Source organism: Cetorhinus maximus, chromosome 3 (assembly GCF_964194155.1).
Source record: "Cetorhinus maximus chromosome 3, sCetMax3.hap1.1, whole genome shotgun sequence".
In the NCBI taxonomy this organism is placed as follows: Eukaryota; Metazoa; Chordata; class Chondrichthyes; order Lamniformes; family Cetorhinidae; genus Cetorhinus; species Cetorhinus maximus.
Window position 1 is genome coordinate 187828598 of NC_135881.1, and position 24880 is coordinate 187853477.

General features: G+C 42.3%; 1 protein-coding gene across 2 annotated transcripts in view; it reads right to left on the reverse strand.

Moving 5' to 3' along the window:
• cep72 (centrosomal protein 72) overlaps positions 1-24880 on the reverse strand; it is a 151462-nt gene that overhangs the window by 26740 nt on the left and 99842 nt on the right. For both annotated transcript variants that reach the window (XM_078539453.1, XM_078539452.1), the window contains 2 exons: positions 6465-6668; positions 2390-2706 (listed from right to left, as the gene is read on the reverse strand). In XM_078539453.1, coding sequence (XP_078395579.1) covers positions 2390-2706; positions 6465-6668 — 521 coding nt within the window. The remainder of the gene's footprint in view (positions 1-2389; positions 2707-6464; positions 6669-24880) is intronic.

Genomic DNA, 24880 nt, shown 5'->3' on the forward strand with positions numbered 1-24880 from the left:
CTACCGCGTGTGCAAATTCACTCAGTTTTATTTGCAAAGGATAGATTTACTATTATTACTCTCTTTCTCCCACTCTCTCCACAGGTGTTGCCTGACCTGCTGAGTGTTTGCACTACTATACTTTGTTTATAATTGTTTTAATGTTATTGTGCGCAGAACAGGTTCACATGACAAGAATAGATCACCTGGCTCTGATTTAGAAAAAAAAAGGTCACAACAGGGTCTCACTTTCCAGAATGCCTGTTTGAAAAATACTGACTTCTACTCACAGATCAGGCTCTCCTGTTTAAACCGAAAAACTGTGTTGCAGGGAATGAATTGCATTCAGTCACATGCTGGCTAGTGTCAACTTGGCAAACTGTACACTCTGATCGTCATACTGCCATGCAAGCATGGACCCATTCAGGGGAGCTCTTCACTTGTACGAGCTCGATCAAGATGCACATGCCAGGGTTGTTGCCGGGCAGCAATTGTTGGACGGAGGCTAGCATTCAATTAATACCACCATAATGGGCTGTGATGTGTTGTGTATCCTGCATACTCGTAGGTAGCATTTGGTTCTGTACATTCAACTACAGGATTTCCACTTCAACATAGTTAGGATGTGTCGTAGGGTGGCCAAGTCGCCTATTTGTAATAGCGTTGATCTGCAGACAGCTTACTAAGTGGAAACCGTAGGTTTATTTACAATACAGCCAGCAGCAACTACATGTGCGCTTTCAGCTCCATCTCTATCTCTACACTGACTGTGGAATTATACCGTGCTGCTAACACATTGGTTTACACAGATCATGTGCTCTTACAACACAGGACTATTCTTAAAGGTACAGTCCAACATATAACAAAACCATAATTACTACAGGATGCCAGCATCAGAAATAATATAGCAGATAACAGTTTTCAAAGCACTATGAGTGAAGTGTCCAATGCTGGAAGCTTTAAAAAAATTCAAAAACCAATTTCTGAATCAAATTTTCCCTGCAGCAAGTAAAGGTGGAAGAACACTGAAATCCCTTGGAGAAAAGCACCTGCATTTGCTAACTGTATCTTTTTTTACAACTGAACAGAATGCTGCAACAATGTAACGCAAAAGTGTTGGATCTGCAATCCGGACAAGACTGGATAAACCAGGAATGTCTGATGATTTTGGCACTCCTATTCTACCAATCAATGTATTTAAAATAAAATAGAAAACGCTGGAAAACACTCAGGAGGTCAGGCAGCTGTGGAGAGAGAGAGAGAAAAACGGGAGTTAATGTTTCAGCATTTTTTGTTTTTATTTCAGGCTTCCAATATCCACAGGAGTTTTGCTTCAGTTTAGTGCAATTAAAATTTTTGATTTTGTGAATGTCAGCAGCCAGTTTAAGCTCCACTTGCCCTCCTTCTCCAAAATCACATGTGTTATGGAGTCATAGAGGTCTACAGCACAGATAAAGGCCCTTCGGCTCATTGAGTCTGTGCCAGTCAAACAAGTACCCAACTATTCTAATCCCATTTTCCAGCACTAGGCCCATAGCTTTGTATGCCGTGGCATCACAAGTGCACATCCAAATACTTCTTAAATATTATGAGGGTTTCTGCCTCTACCACCCTTTCAGGAAGTGAGTTCCAGATTCTCACCACTCTCTAGGTGAAAAAATTCTTCCTCACATCCCCTCTAAACCTCCTGCCCCTTACCTTAAATCTATGCTCCCTGGTTATTGATCCCTCCACCAAGGGGAAAAATTCCTTCCTGTCTACCTATCTATGCCCCTCATAATTTTATACACTTCAATCATGTCCCCCCTCAATCTCCTTTGCTCCAGGGAAAATAACCTCAGTCTATCCAATCTCTCCTCAGAACTAAAACTCTCCAGCCCAGGCAACATCCTGGAAAATCTCCTCTGCAATCTCTCTAGTGCAATCACATCCTTCCTATAATGTGATTCTAGAACTGCACGCAATACTCTAGCTGTGGCCTAACCAGCGTTTGATACAGTTCCAGCATAACCTCCCTGCTCTTATATTCTATGCCTTGGCTAATAAAGGCAAGTATCTCATATGCCTCCTTAACTACCTTATCTACCTATCCCGCTACCTTAAGGGACCGATGGACATGCACACCAAGGTCCCTCTGATTCTCGGGACTTCCCAGGGTCCTACCATTCATCGTGTATTTCCATGCCTTGTTTGTCCTGCCGAAGAGCATCACTTCATACTTTTCCAGATTAAATTCCATTTGCCATTGATCAGCCCTTCTATATCCTCCTATAATCTAAGGCTATCCTCCTCATTATTTACCACGCCACAAATTTTCGTATCATCCGTGAACTTACTGATCACAAAAACACCCCTCGACCATCACCCTCTGCTTTCTGCCACTCAGCCAATTCTGAGTATAGCGACTCACCTCACAGCCTCTCGGGCTAGTACCATTGCTCCTCCCATCGTCATCGCCAGGTTTCTGAGGTGCAGGCTGCCTTCTGACATGTGGCTCCTCTGTCTGATCGTAACGAGAGGCTGGCAGAGTCGGGGCTGCTGAGGGACACCCACCCAGTAGGTTTAGCATCTCTGCAGGATGATCATGTACCAGCCTAAGGGGCTGATTTCCAGCTTCTGGCTTCTCTCCATTCACGTCATTGGCTGGCAAGGAACCAATGAAAGTGCAAGATGCTGTCGATTTGGGAAGTTGATGCCCTGGTGCAGGAGGATTGTGCGAGGAGGAGCCTGTGGGGAGTACCACACGTTATAAAGAACTTGCATTTCAGAAATGCCTTGGGATGTTCCAAAATCCCTTCCCAATTAATTGCTTTTGAAGTGTAGTCACTGCTGCATTGTAGGGAAATGCAGAAACCTCAATTTTCACAAAGCAAGGTCCCACAACTGTAACAAAATAAGTGATCAGTTCATCTGTTTTTGTTGTATTGATTGAGGACAAATGTTGGCCAGGACAGCAGGGAGAACTTCCCTACTCTTCTCTGAACTATACCATGGGATCTTTTACATCCAACCGAAAAGGAAGGCAGGATCTAAGTTTGATGAAAAATAGAACCTCTGACAGTGCAGCAAGCCCCTAGCCTTGGGGCATTAAATCCAATTGTTCTCTGGCTGCCACCTCAGCTGAAACTGGAAAACAAATCAGCACAGTCTTCAAATCAAACTAGATACTGCAGTCATGAAGCAGGGGAGCAAATGTGCCTTCACACTGACATGTCAATAGAGTGCTGCAGAGGTGAATGTGAATAGTCAGGAGCTGCCATTTTTACATATATTCTAGCTGGGCTGTGTCTCCTTCAACAACACTGTGACTGGAGGATGTCCTTCGATTGAGTGAGAGTAGAACACTTTCTTATAGATTGCCATTAAAGAAAGTGGGTGCATCAATACCATTGTGCACTCAGCTCCCCAAAGTTTTCTCTGATGGTGAACATAAAGTTAATCTCAATGCATGAAGAAATCACAAAACAAGCCGTGAATACATTTTGGCTGACTGTCCCGAAAGGGCCCACAATATCATTAAAGGAAGAAACAGGTTAAAGCATGGGGAGTTTCACTAATTTGCATAAGCAAACTGCCCCTCTATTCTTAACTAACAACAGCTTGCATTTACATAGCGCTAGCACTGGAAAAGTAGAGTCTACAATATTGGAGTAAAAGAAAGCCATAAGGCATTTCACAGAAATGTAATCTGACAAATATGAATATCTAGGCAAAGGAAATATTAGGAGGAATGACTGAAAGCTTGGTCAAAGAGGTGGTTTAAGAAGAGAATAGTGGAGAGGCAGGGTTATTTTGGGAGGGTATTATAGGGCAGACTAGGCAGCTGAAGGTATGGAGGGTAATGGTGGGGCAGAGGGTGTCGGGGTTGGGGGGGGAGGGGCCATAGTCAGTGAAAGGATAATTTTGGGGTTAGGGGAAGCATGGACACTTGGGCTGGAGGAGGTCACAGACATTTGGAGAGACTTAAAATACATGAATGAGAATTTGAAGCTTGAGCAGTTGTTGGACCAGGAGCCAATGTAGTTCAGAAAGGAAAGAGGTAATGGCTGAGTAGGCCTTTGTATGGTATTGGACTGGTTTTGGGCAATGGGGTTTTAGACTAACTGTAGTTTATGAGAATGCAGGATGGGAAGCTGTTTAAGAGACACTGGAATAGTCAAGTCTACAGGCCACAAAGCAATGGATGAGGGTTTCAGTAGCTGATCAGCAGAGGTAGAGGAGGAATGAACAATGTTATGGAAGTGGAAGTAGGTTGCCTCTGTGATGGAAATAATATGCAGTCTGAAGCTTAGTTCAAGGCTGAACAGAATAGTAAGGATGTGAGCTGAATTGTTCAGCCTGTATAAATCAGTGGATCAGTGAATCAATGGAATCAGTGGCAAAAAGGAAGAAGTTTAGTGTTTTAGAGGAAATTACAGCTCAACCAAGACAAGCAGTCAGGCAACACAGGGGCAGTGGAGGAATCAAGCGCGATGGTGGAGGTGCAGCTGGGTATTGTCAGCTTAAATGTGGAAGGTAACACAGGAATACGTAAGATGGTGCTCAAATCTTAGAAAGAAATCGAGTAACAGCACAAAAACATGTATACTTTGTAATACCTTTCCACCAAAAGGTTAAAATACTGCAGTGCATTGTTACGAGCAGGAGGGCTGTGTATTGCTAGGCAAGCAAAACCCAGTAGGTGGCACTCTTGCTAAGGTATCCTTTTTCCAAAAATTACTTCAAAGTTAATCTGTTCCATTACAATCAGTAATGAAATAGGAATTAGGAGACCTTTGTGACCTTCCTCCACCCCCAAATAAAGTCTAAAATAGCAGATCAATATTGTGTACCTTAGCAAATAAAATAAAATGGGGAGAAAAAAAGAGCAGTGGGGTCAATCTTGGATTTCTCTGAGAAAGAGCCACAATGATCTGAGAAATCAACTTTTGCGTTGTAAACATCGGTGTTTAAATTGATCTCAGGAATTAAGGTAATCAATTAACTACTGCCCTTTTAAGGTGCAACACATTTGCAACTATTAAACTCTGATTAGGAATGTCGTACCTTTGCACCTATAGCTAAAACTGTTTAGAGAGAGTCGGGTGGTTGTTTTGGGGGTGGTGGTGGTCAGTGGGGTTTGGTCAGTTGGTGGGTGGCCAATGCGGGGGTGGAGTCGGTTGGTCAGTGGAAGTGGGGTGGGTAGTCAGTGGGGGCAGGGTGGGGTGGGTCACTGGTGGGGGGGGGTCAGGTGGTTGGGGGGGGTCAGTGGGAGAGTGGTCAGGGTAGTCGGGCAGGTTAGTAGAGGAGGCTGATTTGAGAGTGCGGGTTAGTCAGGGGTGGGGGGTTGGTAGTTGTGGGTCTCAAGAAGGTCAGGAGGGTTATTTGTGCAGTGGGGAGGGCAGTTGGGGAGTCTGCGGAGTAGTCGGTGACGGGGTCCTGTAGGGTGTCAGGTGGGCAGTCGGGGGGGTGAGTTGGGATGAATCAGTACTATAGCTTCCCAGAAGTTAAAAGTGGTTTTAATTCTTCTAACTTTTTCTGGGTAACCATTAGTGTCGGAACAATCCAAAGTTTGCGATTTAAACTGCATTATCGGATGGCTCCCAGTGCAGGGCAATTGTCCAATAGAAATCTAAGCTTCCTGGGCAATTGCTGTGCAATCCTTACATGGGGGCTTCTGGTCGGGGGTAGCCGGGGAGGGACGGGGTGGGGTGGGGGGGAATCCTCCCAGTGGATCTCTGGGGTACCCCTCAGTTAAAATACCCCAGATCTCAGAAGTTACAGATGCAGTTACGAAACCAATGTTTCAGATCAATGACCTTTCACTAGAACTGGAAAAAGTTAGAGATGAAACAGGTTTTGAGCAAGTACAGGGACAGCGAAAGGCATGGAAGGAGGAGGAAGAAGAAAATGGCGGTGGGGGTGGAGCTGGGCGGAGGAGTTGGATCTGTGACAGTGTGGAAAGCAGGAGAGGTTCAATGACAAAAGTGACCTTGCACCATCGTCCCTTTTGTCATTTAATCTCTTGTCTTCCACCTTATCATAGACCTCCTTTTGTTCTCCTTCCCCTTCTCACTACCTTTGTAGTTGCTTAAAACCTGTTACATCTGAACTTTTTCCAGTTCTGGCGAAAGGTCATTGACCTGAAACATTAACTGTTGTTTCTCGCTCCACAGGTATTGCCTAGCCTGCTGAGTGTTTCCAGCATTTTCTATTTTTACGGCAGATTACCATGTCAGTCTTCACATTTCTTTTAATGTACTGTTTAAACTTTACACAGATCTTTTTAAAAAATGTTTCATCAACTAACAATTCATAAGTCACTATGATAATATAATTTGGTGCATCTCTTTCAGCCCTGTATTTCGCAATGACAATGAAGTCAATTAACAGACTGTATCTGTATACACTCGGGGACAATATGTAAACTGATTGAAGGATCCTTTGCATCTTTTCTTGCCTCTGTAATTTTGTATGGAGTTTGCAATATTACAACAGTACAGTACCTGGGTGTGGGGTGAAGTGTGAGCGGGAGGTGAGCCTGTGGTAGGCTTCAGCCTCATCTTGAAATTTCAAGTTGGGATCCACTGCAGGGAACTCTCGGGGTTTATCATCTGCAAATGTTACTCGGCCACATCGTGCGGTGCCCTCTGTGCCACATGCAATGGCACGAGATCGTGGAGAGGAAGCACTGGGTAATGCTGAATATTCTAAGTAAAAATAAATAAAAGGACAATCCTCAGTTAAAGCATACAGATAATAGAATTCATTGACCAGATAAGGAACATATCGGTCATTGTAGCCCCACAACATTTGTCTATTCAATTAGATCATGGCTGATCGGTATCTCAACTTCATTTACCTGCCCGCATTGCGATACCCTTATCAAACAAAGATCGATCTCAGGTTTGAAAATTTCAAATGACTGAGCCTTTTTGGGCAAAAGGAGATTTCTAGGTTTCTTCTACCCTTTGTATGGAAAACTGCTTCCTAAGCAGTCAGTAAAGTTAAAAAAGTAAACCAAAGTAAAATGAAGTTAATGTAAGGGAATTAAAGTTAAGACATGACAGGACAGCTTGGTTGTGTGGCAGGCGTGTCCTGTGATATGTGGGAAGTCGTGGACACTACAGGTGACCTAGATGAACATGTGCAGAAAGTGTGCCAGCTGCAGAAACTTGAGCTCTGGGTTTTGGAGCTTGAGCGGTAGCTGGAGTCACTGTGATGCATCCAGGAGGCTGAGATCTACGTGGATAGCATGTTCAGAGAGATGGGCACACCGCAGGTTAGCAGCATAGAGGCAGAAAGGGAATGGGTGACCGCCAGGCAGTCCAAGAGAACCAAGCAGGTAGTGCAAGAGCCCCCTGGAGTCCTGCTCGTTAATTGGTTTTCTGTTTTGGATACTGGTGACGGCATTGGTTCCTCAGAGAATTGCAGTCAGAGCCAAGTTTGTGGCACCAAGAGTGGCTCAGCTGTACAGGAGGGGAGAAAGAAGAAAGAAAGAGCAATAGTGATATGAGATTCAAAACAAAAACAAAAACAAAAACAGAATTACCTGGAAAAACTCAGCAGGTCTGGCAGCATCGGTGGAGAAGAAAAGAGTTGACGTTTCGAGTCCGATGACCCTTCAACAGAACTGAGTGTAGTTAGGAGAGGGGTGAAATATAAGCTGGTTTAAGGTGGGGGGCGGGGGGAGAGAAGTTGAGGGTGGGGTGGTTGTAGGGACAAGCAAGCAGTGATAGGAGCAGAGAATCAAAAGATGTCACAGACAAAAGGATCAAAGAGGTGTTGAAGGTGGTGATATTATCTAAGAGAATGTGCTAATTAAGAATGGATGGCAGGACACTCAAGGTACAGCTCATGAGATTCTTGGTTAGGGGAACAGATGCGTTTCTGCAGCTGTAGATGTGATTCCTGGGTGGTATGTTGCCTCCCTGTGCCAAGGCCAACGATGTCACCAAGCAGCTGTAGGACATTATTCTGGAGGAGGGTGAACAGCCAGAGGCTGTGGTCCATGTTGGTATCAATGACTTGGTACCAATCACCTCAGTTCCAGGACATGACTGCAGGAGTTCCTCAGGATAGTGTCCTAGGTCCAACCATCTTCCGCTTCATCAATGATGTTCCTTCCATCATAAAGTCAGAAGTGGGAATGTTCGCTGATGATTGCACAATGTTCCGCACCGTTTGCGACTCCTCAGATACTGAAGCAGTTCATGTCCAAATGCAGCAAGATCCGGATAATATCTAGGCTTGGGCTGACATGTGGCAAGTAACATTCGCAGCACACAAATGCCATGCAATGACCATCTCCAACAAGAGAGAATCTAACCATTGCCCCTTGACAAGGAAGGGGGATGGGGGTCCTGCACACAGAATTTAGGAGGTAGGTAGAAAATTAGCAAGCAGAATCTCAAAAGTAGTAATCTCCAGATTACTCCTACTGCCACGTGCAAGTGAGTATAGAAATAGGAGGATACGGCAGATGAAAGCGTGGCTGGAAAGGTGTTGCAGGAGGGAGGGCTTTAGATTCCTGAACACTGAGACTGCCTCTGGGGGAGATGGCACCTGTACAAGCTGGACAGGTTGCACCCGAACAGAGCCCAGGCTGGGTTCCTTGCAGGGCGTTTTGCTTGTGCTATTGGGTGGGCTTTAAAATAACTTGGCAGGGGTGTGGGAACCAAGAGAGAATATTAGACAGTAATACCAAGGTGCACAAAATACTGGGAGAGACAGCTGGCACTAGAAAAGAGAATAGTAAGTTAATAGGTGGAGTCGGAGTAAGGGAGTCATGAAGTTTAAACCAGGGTTATAATGCATGTATACGAATTCATGGGGTATAGTAAATAAGATTGGGGAGTTACAGGTGCAGATTTCATACAGAATTATGATGTTTTGGCGATAACAGAAACCTGGCTCAAGGAAGGGCAGGACTGGGTGTTAAATATTCCTGGGTACAAGGTGTTCAGGAAAGATAGGGCAGGAAGAAAAGGGGGAAGGGCGGTTGTGTTGGTTAAGGAGAGCCTTGCAGTGCTAGAGAAAGAGGATGTCCTAGAGGGTTCAAGGACAGAAACAATTTGGCTAGAGCTAAGGAACAAAAAGGGTGTAATTACATTGCTCGGTGTAGTCTCAAGGCCACCAACTAGAGGGGAGGATGTAGAGGAACAAATCTGCAAGGAAATTAGAGAGAGATGTAAACATGGTAGAGTAGTTATAATGGTGGACTTTATTTACCCAAATATATTTTGGGATAGTGATTGTGTAAAGGGGAAAGAGGGGCAAGAGTTTCTAGAGTGTGTTCAGTAGAATTTCCTATAGTAATATGTGCCCAGCCAACTAGAAAGGAGGCACAGCTAGACCTGGTTCTTGGAAATGATGGGCCAAGTAGATCAAGTGTGAGTGGGGGAACACTTAGGAGACAGTGATCATTGTATCATAAAGTTTAGGATGACAGTAGAAAAAGACAATGGGCAATCCAGAATAAGAATAATTAACAGGGGGACAGCCGGCTTCAATGGGGCAAGAACGGAGCTGGGCTGGATAGACTGGAACCAAAGGTTGGCGGGAAAAATTGTAGCTGAGAATGGGCTACCTTAAAAGAAGAAATGTTTCAGGCACAGTCAAGGTATATTACCTCAAAAGGGAAAGGTAGGGCAAACAAATCCAGAGCTCCCTGGATGAAAAAGGAGATAGAAATTAAGATAAAGAAGAAAAAGTGTGCTTATGACAGGTGCCAGGTAGAAAATACAATTGAGAACCAAGCTGAATACAGAAGGATCAGAGGAGAGATGAAGAGGCAAATAAGAGAAGCGAAGAGGGATTATGAGAAAAGACTGGCAGCCAACATAATGGGGAATCCCAAAGTCTTCCACAGGCACACAAATAGTAAAAGAGTAGTAAAAGGAGGAGTAGTGCCAAGTAGGGACCAAAAAGGAGATTTACACATGAAGGCGGGGGAGGCATGGCTGAGGTATTAAATGAATACTTTGCATCTGTCTTTACCAAGGAAGCAGATGCTATCCAGGCCATGCTGACAGAAGAGGAAACTCTATCACTAGAAGGGTTAAAAATTGATAAGGAGGAGGTATTAGATAAACTGTCGGTACTTAAAGTTGTCAAGGCACCGGGACCAGATGAGACGCAGTTTGGGTTCCACCAGGGTCACTCAGTCCCTGACCTCATTACAGCCCTGGTTCAAACATGGACAAAAGAGCTGAACACCAGAGGTGAGGTGAGAGTGCCTACCCTTGACATCAAAGATAGTCTAACTTATATCCTATTCAAGGTTAGCATTTGGCTGAGTGTGGCATCAACGAGCCCTAGCAAAACTGGAGTCAATGGGAATCAGGGAAAAAACTCTCCACTGGTTGGATTCATACCTAGCACAAAGGAAGATGGTTGTGGTTGTTGGAGATCAATCATCTCAGTTCCAGGACATGACTGCAGGAATTCCTCACGATAGTGTCCTAGGTCCAACCATCTTCAGCTGCTTCACTAATGATCTTCCTTCCATCATAAAGCCAGAAGTGGGAATGTTCGCTGATGATTGCACAATGTTCCACACCATTTGCGACTCCTCAGATACTGAAGTAGTTCATGTCCAAATGCAGCATGATCTGGACAATATCCAGGCTTGGGCTGACAACTGGCAAGTAACATTCGCAGCACATAAATGCCACGCAATGACCATCTCCAACAAGAGATAAACTAACCATTGCCCCGTAACTTTCAATGACATTACCATCACCGAATCCCCCACTATCAACATTTTGGGGTTACAATTGACCATAAACTGAACTGGACCAACCATATCAATACTGTGGCTACAAGAGCAGGTTAGAGGCTGGGAATTCTGCAGCGAATAACTCACCTTCTGACTCCCAAAAGTCTATCCACCATCTACAAAGCACAAGTCAGGAGTGTGATGGAATACTCTCTATTTGCCTGGATGAGTGCAGCTCCAACACTCAAGAAGCTTGACACCATCCAGGACAAAGTAGCCTGCTTGATTGGCACCCCATTAACAGCCATTCACTCCCTCCACTACCAATGCACAGTGGTTGAAGCCTGTACCATCTACAAGATGTATTGCAGGAACTCACCAAGGTTCCTTAGACAGCTCCTTCCAAACTCACAACCCCTACCATCTAGAAGTACAATGGCATCAGATGCATCCGAACACCACCACCTGGAAGTTCCCCTCCAAGCCACACACCATCCTAACTTGGAAATACATTGCTGTTCCTTACAGTTGCTTGGTCAAAATCCTGGAACTCCCTCCCTAACAGCAATGTGGTGTACCTACAGCACATGGACTTCAGTGGTTCAAGAAGACAGCTCACCACCACCTTCTCAAGGCCAATTAGGGATGGACAATAAATGCTGGTCTAACCAGAGACGCCCACATCCTATAAGTGAATAAATAAAAAATCCAATGGTATGGAAGGGAGTGAGATTGGAAATTGCAGGGGCACTGGCCATCATCTTTCAGTCTTCCCTAGACTCAGGGAGGTGCCAGAGGACTGTAGAATTGCAAACATTATGCCCTTGTTCAAAAAAGGTTGCAAGGATAAGCCCAGCAATTACAGACCAGTCAGTTTAACATCATTGGTGAGGAAGCTTCTAGAAACAATTATTCAGGATTGTCATGAAGAGATATTAATGTGTATAATATTATTGGAAATTATTTTTAAATTGGAATTGTAGTAGGGTCTGTGTCTGTGTGTGGCTTAATTGGATTAAAGCCAGCTAGTCTGGGTGCTTTGATGTATTGTAGTTTGAGATGGTAATTAGATAAATGTAAGGATCGAAGGGTAAAGTGAAATTTGCATTTATTGAATAAACCATTTGAAAGAATGTGTAAAATCTTGTACCTAGCTGGGAGACACCAAGCAATGTGTTTATATTATTAATAAAATTGGTGGAATGAAAGGATTATTGTTAGGAGAGATAATTTTTTTTTAAAAACTAGTCATACAATGGAAAATTTACATTTAAAGGGGAAGCTAGGTATAAACTGAAAGGAGTTTGTAAGTTAGAGGCATTTAACATCTAACCAGCCTGTAAGCCTACAACTGTGTCTGCAAAGAAACCAAAATGCAAGGAACCTCTTTTTGAATTCGTAAGGTTAAGTGTGCTTTGCCTGGTGTCTGTTTAAAGTCTATGGGTTATTGCTGCCTTGGTGAAGATTTGCCTGGGAGTGATTCATTTTGGGATTTGTTTAAAAGTTATTATGGTAGTAATTTGTAGACATGGATGTGTTTAATTTGTTGTTAAATTAATAAATGTTTAATTTAGTTTTATATAAAAACCTTTTGAGGCTTGACAGTTTTATTCCTGAATTCAGAGCTGCATCTCAAACATACCATTTGGAAATATAGGTTATGACAGTTCTTCAAGTTTCCCTCTGGCGTTTAAACAACTCAGCCTTTACCAACTGCTGTCATAACAGGGATAGAATTAATAGTCACGTGGAAAAATGTGGGTTGATTAGGAAGACCCAGCATGGAATTTTTAAGGGAAAATCGTGTTTAACTAACTTGCTGGAGCTTTTTGAAGAGGTAACAGAGAGGGTTGATGAGGATAATGCTGTTGATGTGGTGTACATGGACTTCCAAAAGACATTTGATACAGTGCTGCATAACAGACTTATGAGAAAAGTTACAGCTCATGGAATAAAAGGGACAGCAGCACGTGGATACAAAATTGGTTGAGTAATAGGAAACAGCGAGTAATGGTTATTAGACATTTTTCGGACTGGGGGTAGATCCCCAGGGATCAGTATTGGGGCCATGGCTTTCCAGATATATATTAATTATCTAGATCTTGGTGTGCAGGGGACAATTTAAAAGTTTGTGGATGATACAAAACTTGGAAGCATTGTAAACTGTGAGGAGGGCAGTCTTCAACTTCAAAAGGACAGAGACAAGTTGGCGGAGTGGGCAGATCAGTGGCAGGTGAAGTTCAAAGCAGAGAAGTGTGAGGTCATTCATTTTGGTAGGAAGAACATGGAGAGACAAAATAAAATAAGGGGTAAAACTCTAAAGGGTCTGCAGGAGCAGAGGGACCTGGATGTACATGTGCATAAGCTATTGAAGGTGGCAGGACAGGTGGAGAGAGCAGTTATAAAGCATGCAATATTCTGGGCTTTATTAATAGGAACATAAGGTACAAGAGCAAGGAGGTTATACTGAGCTTGTAAAGGATACTAGTTAGACCTCAGCTGGAGTACTGTGTACAGTTCTGGGCACCACATTTTAGGAAGGATGTAAATGCATTGGAGAGAGTACAGAAACAGTTTACAAAAATGGTTCCAGGGATGAGAAACTTCAGGTATGAAGATAGATTGGAGAAGTTGGGACCATTCTCCTTGGAGAGGGGAAGGTTAAGAGGAGATTTGATAGAGGTATTCAAAATCATGAGGGGGCTGAACTGAGTAGATAGGGAGAAACTGTTCCTGCTCGTAAAAGGATCGAGAACGAGACAGCACAGATTTAAAGTGATTTGCAAAAGAAGCAAATGTGATGTGAGGAAAATTTTTTTCACACAGCGAGTGGTTCAGGTCTGGAGTGCGTTGCCTGGAAGCATGGTGGAGGCATGTTCAATCGAGACATTCAAGAGGACATTAGATGATTATTTAAATAGAAACAATGTACAAGGGTTACGGGGGAAAGGCAGGAGAATGGCACTGAGTCATAATGCTCGTTTGGAGAGCTGGTGCAGAAACGATGGGCTGAATGGCCTCCTTCTGCTCTGTAGCAATTCTGTGATTAACTGTAATTTCATTCCAAAATGGACTAGCTCTAATTTTGCGATGTCATGAGAACATCTTTGAGTGGCTATTGCCAATAACAAAACAAACTGCAGGAATACAATATATGAAGCCATAGCACATTAAATCTTTATTCTCAACTTCAGAGCCTAAAGCAGTGAATACGCTTTAAAAAAATACCATCTCTTTTGTCATTGCCAGCTCTCCAAATAATGGTGCAATTTTTGGAGCAGAAACATGGCATTTAAGTGACACCAGAGGGCGCTTGAGCAACATCTCAATCATACTATTCTAGCAGAGCTCTTATCTGTAAATGCAGCAAAAATGATCATTACTAATTTGGTCCAGATTGATACTGATAATGAGATGATGTGCAGACATCATTAAACTCCATGCAACAACTGAACAGTATTCAAGTGAATCTTCATTCACAACAGATTTTCAAATATTCAATCAATTGAGTCACTATGTGAAAAAGCGAAGGGAAATTTCCAAGTCGCATTCAAGAACCTCAAATGCAATTTTCTCATGGCTGTCAGCATAATTTGAGTTTAGGCCAGAAACATTACATAAAAAGTACAAATAAATCTACAGCTATTTAAGTGTCTACTACATCATGAACTATATTTGACCTTTGACCATCCTGATGCTGTACCATCCTAGTGCAGCAAAATCTCTTATGGGAACATTTTCACTCAAAGTTCAAATGGTCAGAATGTTTTATATAATAAAAGACTGAAATAATTTATTTAATGGCATGGATTCAGGCACAGTCCAGGCCAATGGAATGAACGTAGGAACAGTAGCTAATGAAGCCCCTGGGACCAGTCTCCGTTCAATTAGACCATAGCTGATCTGCATCCCAACTCCATTCACTCCCCTTTTCTCCATATCCCTTGATCCCCTTTCCCAACCTTTGAAAGCTCTAATTGTCCCAGCATTTTAGTGAGAAGGTTCCAAATTTCTATTTCAGTTCTTGGTGTGAAGAAAGTGCTTCCTGACTGCCTTCCTAAATGGCCTGTCTTTAATTTTAAGATGATGCCCCCTCATTCCGCATTCCACCCCATCATAGGAAATAGTTTTTCTGTATTTATCCTATCAAATCGCTTTATCATTTTAAACACCTTGACCAGATCACTCCTGAATTTTCTATACTCAAGGGAACGCAAGTCAAGTTTATGCAACCTGTTCTCGTACTTTAGCCCTCGAAGCCTGGTATTATTATGGGAACCTGCACCGCACACCATCCAAAGTCAATATATTCTACCTGAGAGGTGGTTCCGGAACTGAATGCAGTAATGCATTTCGACACTGCAAGTGCTTTTACAATAGATCTCAAGATTAAAATGGGCTGAAACATTAAATACCGATCGCTGAATGAATTTTGATAGCTAAAATGCATAATATAATGTTCATCTTAAAAGGAACAGAAAACCCAAGCTTACTATAAAGGTACAGTGACCAAGTTGAAGGCAGCAGGGAAGTGAATCGTGAGAAGTCCAGGGGCTAGGAACGGGAAAGCGAGGGTTCTAATAAAAGGTGGTTTTAAATTAAAATTAAGTTGTTTGGGTGAAGAGACTAGAGAACCTGGGTTTGTTCTCCTTAGAGCAGAGAAGGTTAAGGGGGTATTTATTAAGCGTTTAAAATGGTGTGGGGGTTTTGATGAGTGAATACAGAGGAACTGTTTCCACAGGCAGAAGGGTCAATAACCAGAGGACACAGATTTTAGATAATTGGCAAAAGAACCAGAGTGGAGGAAATTTTTTTTTGGTGCAGCTAGTTATGATGATCTGGAAAGGACCATCAGAAAGGGTGGTGGAAGTGGATTCGATAGTAACTTCCAAAAGGTAAACTGGATATGTACTTGAAAAAGTAAACTATGCAGAGCTCTGGGGAAAGAGCAGGGGAATAGGACTAACTGGATGTGCCGTATGCTTCAAAGAATGAAAAAAAAAACAGCATTGTTAAAACGAAGTGCGGTTATTGGTTACAAAACTGTAGTCTTTCATTTTGGTGTAAACCAGAGTTAAAGTCAACTCCACATCTAGTATAAGTGAAATAAATGTGTGGTAAGCAGCAGGACGTGTTGGCAAGCGGCTAGGTTTTGCTTTGAGGAGGGTTGCAGAGCACTGGCATTTGGATTTACATTTTGTTATTTATATCTGACGTGTGATTTTGCGATTTTGTTGCATACTTTGTGTATTATAAGGTCAAACAAGGGCTTTGGCTGAATGTGCACCTGTTAACAAAAGGAGGGGTCCCCTCCTGAAATGAAGAAGTGTCAGAGACGGTACTGAGAAGACTGGTTAAGGGAGACAGGCCAGGCTGCGGGTCTACTGGAACAGGGCTGTATTGGTGAAGGTGAAAGAAACAAGCAAGATGACAAGATAGCCTGATGGAATGTGGAAGAACAGGGTGGAGAATTAGAGTACAAAGGGCTCAAGTATCCAGACTGACACGGAATGCTTAATAATGTCCACTGCCTTGTTGCATCAAAAGCACTTTACCCCTCCCCCTACATTACGTTCTCCTTCGGAAATCAATTTTTTCTCATTTGCTATTTACATTCATGCTATTGAACTTCTTTGGAATTGGATATTATCTGATTGCTTTACGAAAAGGAGTGCCTGTACCAAGAAGTTATTGGGGGTTCTAGAAGAGGGCCGTCTTTTAACGTAGAATACGGAAAATTATTTATTTTGTCTGATTTGCTTTGAAGTGCTGTTGTGAATTGTAATTGTTAATTTTTAACTTAAAGAGAAAAGGAATCTATTAATTGTATAAATTATGGGTAAGGATAAACAGGTGGAGGACATTCATTATCTGAGTGTATATAAATTGACACTTAATGCCATTAAGCGGTGAGTGAGGTTAGGAGCTATGCACTTGTAATGTTTCATTTTGTGAATAAATCTAAACTAAGTAAAGATTGACTTCTGGTCTCCTCCTTCACCAAATGGCTATTAGAGGTTTAACACTGATGTCCGAGTGCCACTTCTGGCTTGCAGACATGTTCTGAGCTAATGGGCAACATATTGCACTCGTTGAGCAGGCGTGCGCCCGATCTGAACGAATGTTAAATGACACGCGATGACATCGGGCGAATGTCTCGACATCATCACACACTCGCGCAATATTTCTGTTGGCGGGCGCGCTCAGGAGTCAGCAGCATGCCTGCCGGCAATTAAGTGGCCTATTAAGGCCCTTAATGAACTAATTGACCGAAATTTTTCACTGCTGAATGATACAGAAAGATCAGCAGGGTAAACAAAACAATAGCATTGGAATTAATCGAGGAAGAAAAATGAGGGACTTCACAGGAGCATTAATCAAACAAAATTTGACACTGAACCGCATAAGGCAATATTAGTACAAGTGACCAAAAGCTTGGTAAAAGAGGTTGGTTTTAAAGACTATTGAAGAAGGAGAAAGAAGCAGAGAGGTTTAGGGAGGGAATTCTAGAGCTTAAGGATCTAGATAGCTAAAGGCACAGCTGCCAATGGTGGAATGAAGATCAGGGGTGTACAACTGTGCTAAATTGAGGGGTGCAGAGATGTCAGATGGTTGTCGAGCTGTAAAGGTGGGAGGGCTGAGGCCTTAGAGGGGTTTGAAAATAAGGCAGAGAATTTTATTTAAAAAAAAATGTCTCAAATGTATTCCTTAAAGACAAGTGGCAAAAATCTTCGGATGAAAAGGTTCAGTTTGCTCTTAGTGGACCTTTAAGATGTGTAAATGAAGGATATAAGTGTCATTCATCCATGGAGTTCAGAGCCTAAACCAGAACTAATGATTATGGGAGAATTTTCCAGTACTTTAAACAATTCCAAGACCTCTGAAGTCAGGAGTACTTAATCATTCATGACTAAGGAAACATGAGGAGGGTCTACTGCATAAAATTCTAACAGCAGATTTCTGGGTACAATTCTCAGCTCTAATAACGCACACAATTATGGCGGGAAACTGATCATAATGGGCAATTAATGTCTGCCATTTTCTATTAGCATAGGAGTCAATTCCAAAGCCTCCGCTTACAATGTATACTGCATGTCTTCTAGTTTGGGCAATCAGTAAACTTTCTTCACTGCTGGCAGAGAGCATTGGAAATCCTCTAACATGTCCTGATATATCAGTGACAAATGAGCTAATTAAAACAAAGGAAGCTGAATTTTCCATTTCACAATTAGGTTGAAGGTGGAACGGCACACAACAGCAGTTGCTACCAATGAACTGCCCAGGTCAACTTCAAAGCTTCTGAACCATTGACCCCACGTTTGTGCAACTGTTTCAAAAATTAACATTTAATGATGGTGTGATTCGTTTCTTCTCCACCGATGCTGCCAGACCTGCTGAGTTTTTCCAGGTAATTCTGTTCTTGTTGTGTGATTCATATCCTGTACGTTAAAAATCAACTTAATTGCCATGTACTGTTTTGTGTAACCTTTAATGATTAAAGATTTAGAGTTTAGCTTTCCTGCAGCCTGTTATGTTTCCTTTCGTTCAAGAGATATGGGTGTTGGTGGCATGCCTAGCATTTATTGCCCATTCTTAATTGCTTGAGAAGGTGGTGACGAGCCTGCCTTCTTGAAACACTGCCCTCCGTGTTGTCTAAATTACATCCACAATGCTGATAGATAGGCAGTTCCAGGATTTCGACACTGCCATTATGCCACCCCACCCTTATAACAGGCAAATCAGTTCAACTTCAATACGCTCAATTTACAGGGTGTGAACTGTATTTGCTAATACCATAAACAAAAACAGAAATACCTAGAAAAACTCAGCAGGTCTGGCAGCATCGGCGGAGAAGAGCAAAGTTGACGTTTCGAGTCCTCATGACCCTTCAACAGAACTAAGTAGAAATAGGAAAGGGGTGAAATATTTAATTTTCCAAAGTTCCCTAGATTCAGGGAAGGTTGCATTAGATTGGAAAATAGCAAATATAAGTCCTTTATTCGAAAAGGGAGGAAGACAGAAAGCAGGAAACTACAGGCCAGTTAGCTTAGCATCTGTCATAGGGAACATGTCATAAGCTATTATTAAAGATGTTATACCAGGGCACTTAGAAAAGTTTAAGACAATCAGTCAGAGTCAACATGGTTTTATGAAAGGTAAATCATGTTCAATCAATTTATTGGAGTTCTGTGAAGGAGTCACATGTGCTGTGGATAAAGGGGAGCCAGTGGATGTACTGTACTTAGATTTCCAGCAGGCATTTGATAAGGTGCCACATCAAAGGTTATTGCAGAAAATAAATGCTCATGGTGTAGGACATAACATATTGGCATGGATAGAAGGTTGGCTAGCTAACAGGAAACAGAGGGTAGCCATAAATGGGCCTTTTTCTGGTTGGCGGGATGTAATGAGTGGTGTGCCATAAGGATCTGTGCTGGGGCCTCAACTTTTTACAATTTATATAACTGACTTGGATGAAGGGACAGATGGTACGGTTGCTAAATTTGCTGACGACACAAAGGTAGGAAAGTAAGTTGTGAAGAGGAAGTAAGGAGACTAGGTTAAGTGAGTGGGCAAAGACCTAACAAATGGAGTATAATGTGGGCAAATGTGAAATTGTTTATTTTGGCAGAAAGAATAAACAAGTATATTATCTAAATGGTGAGAGATTGCAGAGTCGGAGATTCAGAGGGACCTGTGTGCTCTAGTGCATGAATCACAAAAGGCTAGTATGCAGGTACAGCAAGTAATTAGGAAAAGTAGGGAGGTTATATCTCAGTTGTACAGGGCACTGATGAGATCACATCTGGAGTACTGTGTACAGTATTGGTCACCTTATTTAAGGAAATGCATTAGAAGCAGTTCAGAGAAGGTTTACTAAGCTAATACCAGGAATCGTCGGGTTGTCTTATGAGGAAAGATTGGACAGGTTAAGTTTGTATCCACTGGAGTTTGGAAGAGCAGGCTTGAAGGGCCGAGTGACCTACTCCTGCTCCTAGTTCGTATGTGCAGAACAAAGAAAGAGGATGGTAAATGAGTTATCAGAGACAGGTAGCCTTCCTAACAGCACTGTGGGTGTGCCTACACCATATGGGCTGCAGCAGTTCAAGAAGGCAGCTCACCACCACTTTCTCATGGGTAGTTAGGGACGGGCAATAAATGCTCGCCCGGCCAGTGAATCCCACATAAGACAATAAGACATAGGAGCAGAAGTAGGCCATTTGGCCCATCGAGTCCACTCTGCCATTCAATGAGATCATGGTTGATCTGATAATCCTCAACCCCACTTTCCTGCCTTTTCCCGTTACCCTTGATTCCCTTACTGATTAAAAATCTGTCTATCTCAGCCTTGAATATACTTAACGACCCAGTCTCTACAGCCCTCAGCGGTAAATACTTCCACAGATTCACTACCCTCTAAGAGAATAAATTCCTCCTCATCTCTGTCTTAAATGGATGACCCCTTGCTTTGAGATTATGCCCTCTGGTCCTAGACTTTCCCATAAGGGGAACCAACCTCTCAGCATCTACCCTGTCAAGCCCCCTAAGAATTTTATATGTTTCAATAAGGTCACTTCTCATTCTTCTAAACTCCAATCAGGACAGACCCAACCTACTCAACCTCTCCTTATAAGAAAATACCTTCAAACCCAGGATCAACCTAGTGAACCTTCTCTGGCCTGCCTCCAATGCCAGTATATCTTTCCTTAGATAAGGGGACCAAAACTGTTCACAGTATTCTAGGTGTGGTCCGACTAGTGCCTTGTATAGTTTTAGGAGACTTTCCTATTTTTATACTCCATTTCCTTTGAAATAAAAGTCAACATTCCATTTGCCTTCCTTATTACCTGAACTTATATGCTAGCTTTTTGTGATTCATGCACGAGGACCCCCAAATCTATCTGTGCTGCAGCTTTCTGCAGTCTTTCTCCGTTAAAATAATATTCAGCTCCTCTATTCTTTCTGCCAAAGCGTATAACCTCACATTTTCCCACGTTATATTCCATCTGCCAAGTTTTTGCCCACTCACTTACCCTGTCTCTATCCCTCTGTAGACTCTTGGTGTTATCCTCACCACTTGCCTTCCCACCTAACCCTTGACTGAATAAAAAAATAAGATAAGAACCAAAATATCCATACCTTGGAAGTTTACGGTGAGTTTGAGGACACAATAGGTATTGAAACCATATAACTGCATGAAATGATGAAATGGCTGGCTGCATGAGACAGTTCCCACAGAAAACAAAAAAATTACAAAACCATTCAGGTCAGGAAGGAGGTGAGAAAAAAGCCCACAACCCACAATAAGTCTGAAGCTGAAACTTGGTACTGGAGCACAGAGTAACATCATTCCACTCAGACTATACCATAAGACCTTTCCTGAAAGGTTGAAAGAAAATAGTTCCCCTAGAAATCGTGCTCGGAAAGCTAGCAATATCATGCTAACGGTATATGGGGGAAACTGTGATTCGACAGAAAGGAACAACTCAAATCAGCGGGACATACAGTCAACGTATTTTCCTTTGTATGTTCTATGTCACTGCGACAGATGGCCCTGCTATCCTGGGTTGACCAGTTGCGAAGACCTGCAGCCTACCTCAAAAAGCCATGAGATGAAGGAGGTGCCACTAAGGGTTGAAGGTAGTATCCCTCTTGAAATGCACCCTTCGATCAGAAGCAAGGAAGGTCTAGTACAAATGTACCTAAAATGTTTTGATGAGATGGTTGGATGCTTTGAAGATTTTGACTACCATATCACCATTGATCCAGCAATGAAGCCAGTGATTCATCCTCCACATAAAGTACCAAAAAGAACTAAAAGGAAAGTTTGAAAGAGAGCTGCAAGAGATGGAAAAGAAGGTGAATGCCAGAATCACAGATCCTACAGATTGGGTAAATTCCACCTTGTGAGAGAGAAGCCAAATAAGTGGCTAAGCATTTGCCTGGGCCCCAAAGATCTTAATCAAACGATCAGGAGGAATCACTACCCTATTCCAACACTGAAAGAAATCGGGCCAGCACTGGCAGGGGCAAAAGTTTTCAGCAAGCTCGATGCCAGAAATGGCTGCTGGAATGTGAAGCTTGACGAGGAATCTTCACTGTTGACAAGATTCAACACACTCTTTGGTTGGCACAAATTTCTGTGTCTACCTTTTGGTCTTAAAGTGAGCCAGGATGTGTTCCAGCAGAAAGTAGACGAAACATAGTGAGGATGTAAAGGCAGTGGGCATAGCTGTTGTTAAGCAGATCTATGGTGTATATGAAAATAATCATAACCACCATCTACATGAAGCCATGGAGAGAATCAGGAAAGCTTTGATCAAACAAAACAAAGACAAATGCATCGTGAAAGTGACAGAATTCCAGTTCTTTGGAACGGTGTACACACCTAACAGAGTTTGGCTGAGTCTTGGAAAAGTCATAACTACCTCTGAGGCAAAAAAAGGAGTTGAGGTTTTCTTGGATTGATCCAGTGTATGAGTTCTTTCATACCTCACATGTCAGAATACACAGCAAGCCTACGAGAGCTGATTAACAAAAATGTTGAGTACCAGTGGGCAGATTCACACAAGAGGAGTTTCAATAAACTCAAAGTAGTAGTATGCAAAGAGGCAAGAAAGAAACCTGTCACTCTGCAAATAGATGCTTTTACGCTGGGACTGGGAGCAGCCCTGGTACAAGAGGGAAGACTGATAGCATTCACATCCAAAGTTCTAACTTCAGTTGAGGCCAGATATTCCAATGTTGAAAGAAGCTTTTGACAGTCATCTATAGATGCAAGAAATTACACACGTACCTCTATGAGAAAGTTCATAGTGGAGAGTGATCATTGTTCATTGGAGTGGATCTACAAGAAAATCTGTGTAAAGCACCAGCAAGGTTGCAGAGACTACTTTTGAGGCTTCAAGGTAGTTATGAATACACTCTGAAATACAAGCCAGGAAAAAGAAATGGTGTGAGCACATGCCCTAGCTCGGTTGTCACCACAGGGGAAGCATGACATAAAAAATCTAGGTATAAAGGTCCATTACCTAGTGAATGCAACACCACCAAAATTGAGTCAAATTAGAGGCCAGACCAGCAAAGATGAAGAGCTACAGATGTTCTCTCAGCAAGTGATCCAAGGATGGTTTTGTTAAGATACAGCAAGTACAGCAGTAATACAGCAGCACTGATCCATTAGAGATGATATTTCATTACAAGATGGTGTTCTGCTAGCCAGATCCAGAATAACCATACCCAAAGTGATGCAGAAAGAACTTCTCCAGAAGATACATGAAGGCCACATGGAAATGGAGAAGTGTAAACTCAGAGCAGATCAGCCGTATACTGGATAGGCATGTACAAAGACATCGGAAGAATGGTATGTATGCCAAAAGAACAGAAATACACAGCAGAAAGAGGAGGTTGATAGCTAGTGAGGTAGCACCCAAGACCATGGCATACGATGGGAACTGATTTATTCACAGATGATCAAGAATGGTTTCTCATATTTGCAGACTACTACTCAAAGTTCTCTTTTACTTGAAAGGTGAAAGATTTGAGAGCTACAACAATCATCTCAACAGTATAAGTTCTGTTCGTTGAGCAAGGTATTCCTGAGAGAATAATATGTGACACTGGAGCTCAATTCACCTCCAGAGAACTTAAGGGATTTGCTGTGCAGTATGGGTTCAACATCATCTCCTCATCACCACAAGGAGATATGTGTTTATAGAAAGACACATCCAGATGGTCAAGAGAACCCTTATGGAATGCTGAGAGACAAAGGAAGACTTAAACCTTGCCTTAATGTAATAGACATTCCTATCTACACCTCTCAATGCTGACATGAAATTGCCTGCAAAGCTATTGAACAGAAAGAAAATGAAGACAACTCTGCCACACAAGATACTCCCTCCAAGTGACCAAGAGGAAGTAAGACAACAACTCACTGATGCACAGGTAGGAGGAGGACAACACTTCGACAAGTATGCTAAATTCCTGTCTGAGTTGTCGAAAGGACAGACTGTACAAGTAGAAGTTCCAATCATGAAAACCTGGAACCCAGCAAATGTTGTTGGTGAAACTGAGACTCCAAGGTCGCACATCATTGAAACCGAAACCAGTAAGCAAATGGGAAGGAACAGAGTCCATATTCAACCTACATCTGAGCTAGAAAAGTAGCAACATCAACAACACCACCAGAATCATTAACAACAGTGTAACATCAACAATGTCACAAGCAAGTAACACAACATTAGCAAAATCAAGCAAGACTCCAACAACACCAGGAGCAACACACATAATATCGCCTCTGCAGCATGCCAACTCACCACTGAAAACAATGAATGCCATATCCACAAAATGGAGGCACACGACATCCTACCATTTAAGTGATACCATGAATAATATTTTTTAGAAAAGAAAACAAACTACAAAAGACTCTTAAGGTGGTCAGTTTATTTATAAAATTCAATTGTTAACCTTAGTTTAGAAAAATATTTAATGATTAGAACAGTGATATTGATATAGAGGCATTATATATTTTTAAAAGATAGAGGCATGTTATATTGTTATATTCTTTGTAAATAAATAGGAACTAATTGTTATGAGAATATGGGGTACCATATTTTACTGCTGTATTGGAATCATGTGCCGAACAACAATGTATCAGTCCACCAACCACACAGAACTGAAAGAAATAGACTCAAAATGCCACAGCTTCGTTGCGTGTAAAGTGTAATTGTTTCTAACTATGGGAACCAGGCCAGATCAATTTCTGAAGTGCAAAGTATTATGGGCATTGTAATCACCACTGTTGATGGATTAGCGCACTAGGAGCATCAGGGTTGGGTGTTTTCACCTAGGAGGTTGCTGATGAAAATGGTCTAACCAGAATTGGCAACCCTACTTGGAAAACTAAATGTTAGAGAAAACAATTGTGCAGGCAATTGTAAACTGGATTATGGAATGTATCACCCTGTATAACTCCTCTATAAAGCAGAATGTTACAGCTCACTTTTGTTGAGAACACTTGGTATAACACATCTGTCCACATAACACAGTACTAAAATGGTTAGTCACTGTTATGTTTTTAGCCTTTCCCCAGATACTTTACTCCTATGAGTAAACAGACATTCCCTGTGAATTGAATTGTGTGACCTTACGTGCAGAGTTTCTGGCACTGCCGAGAAATCGAATAGGCAAGAACAGCACGTC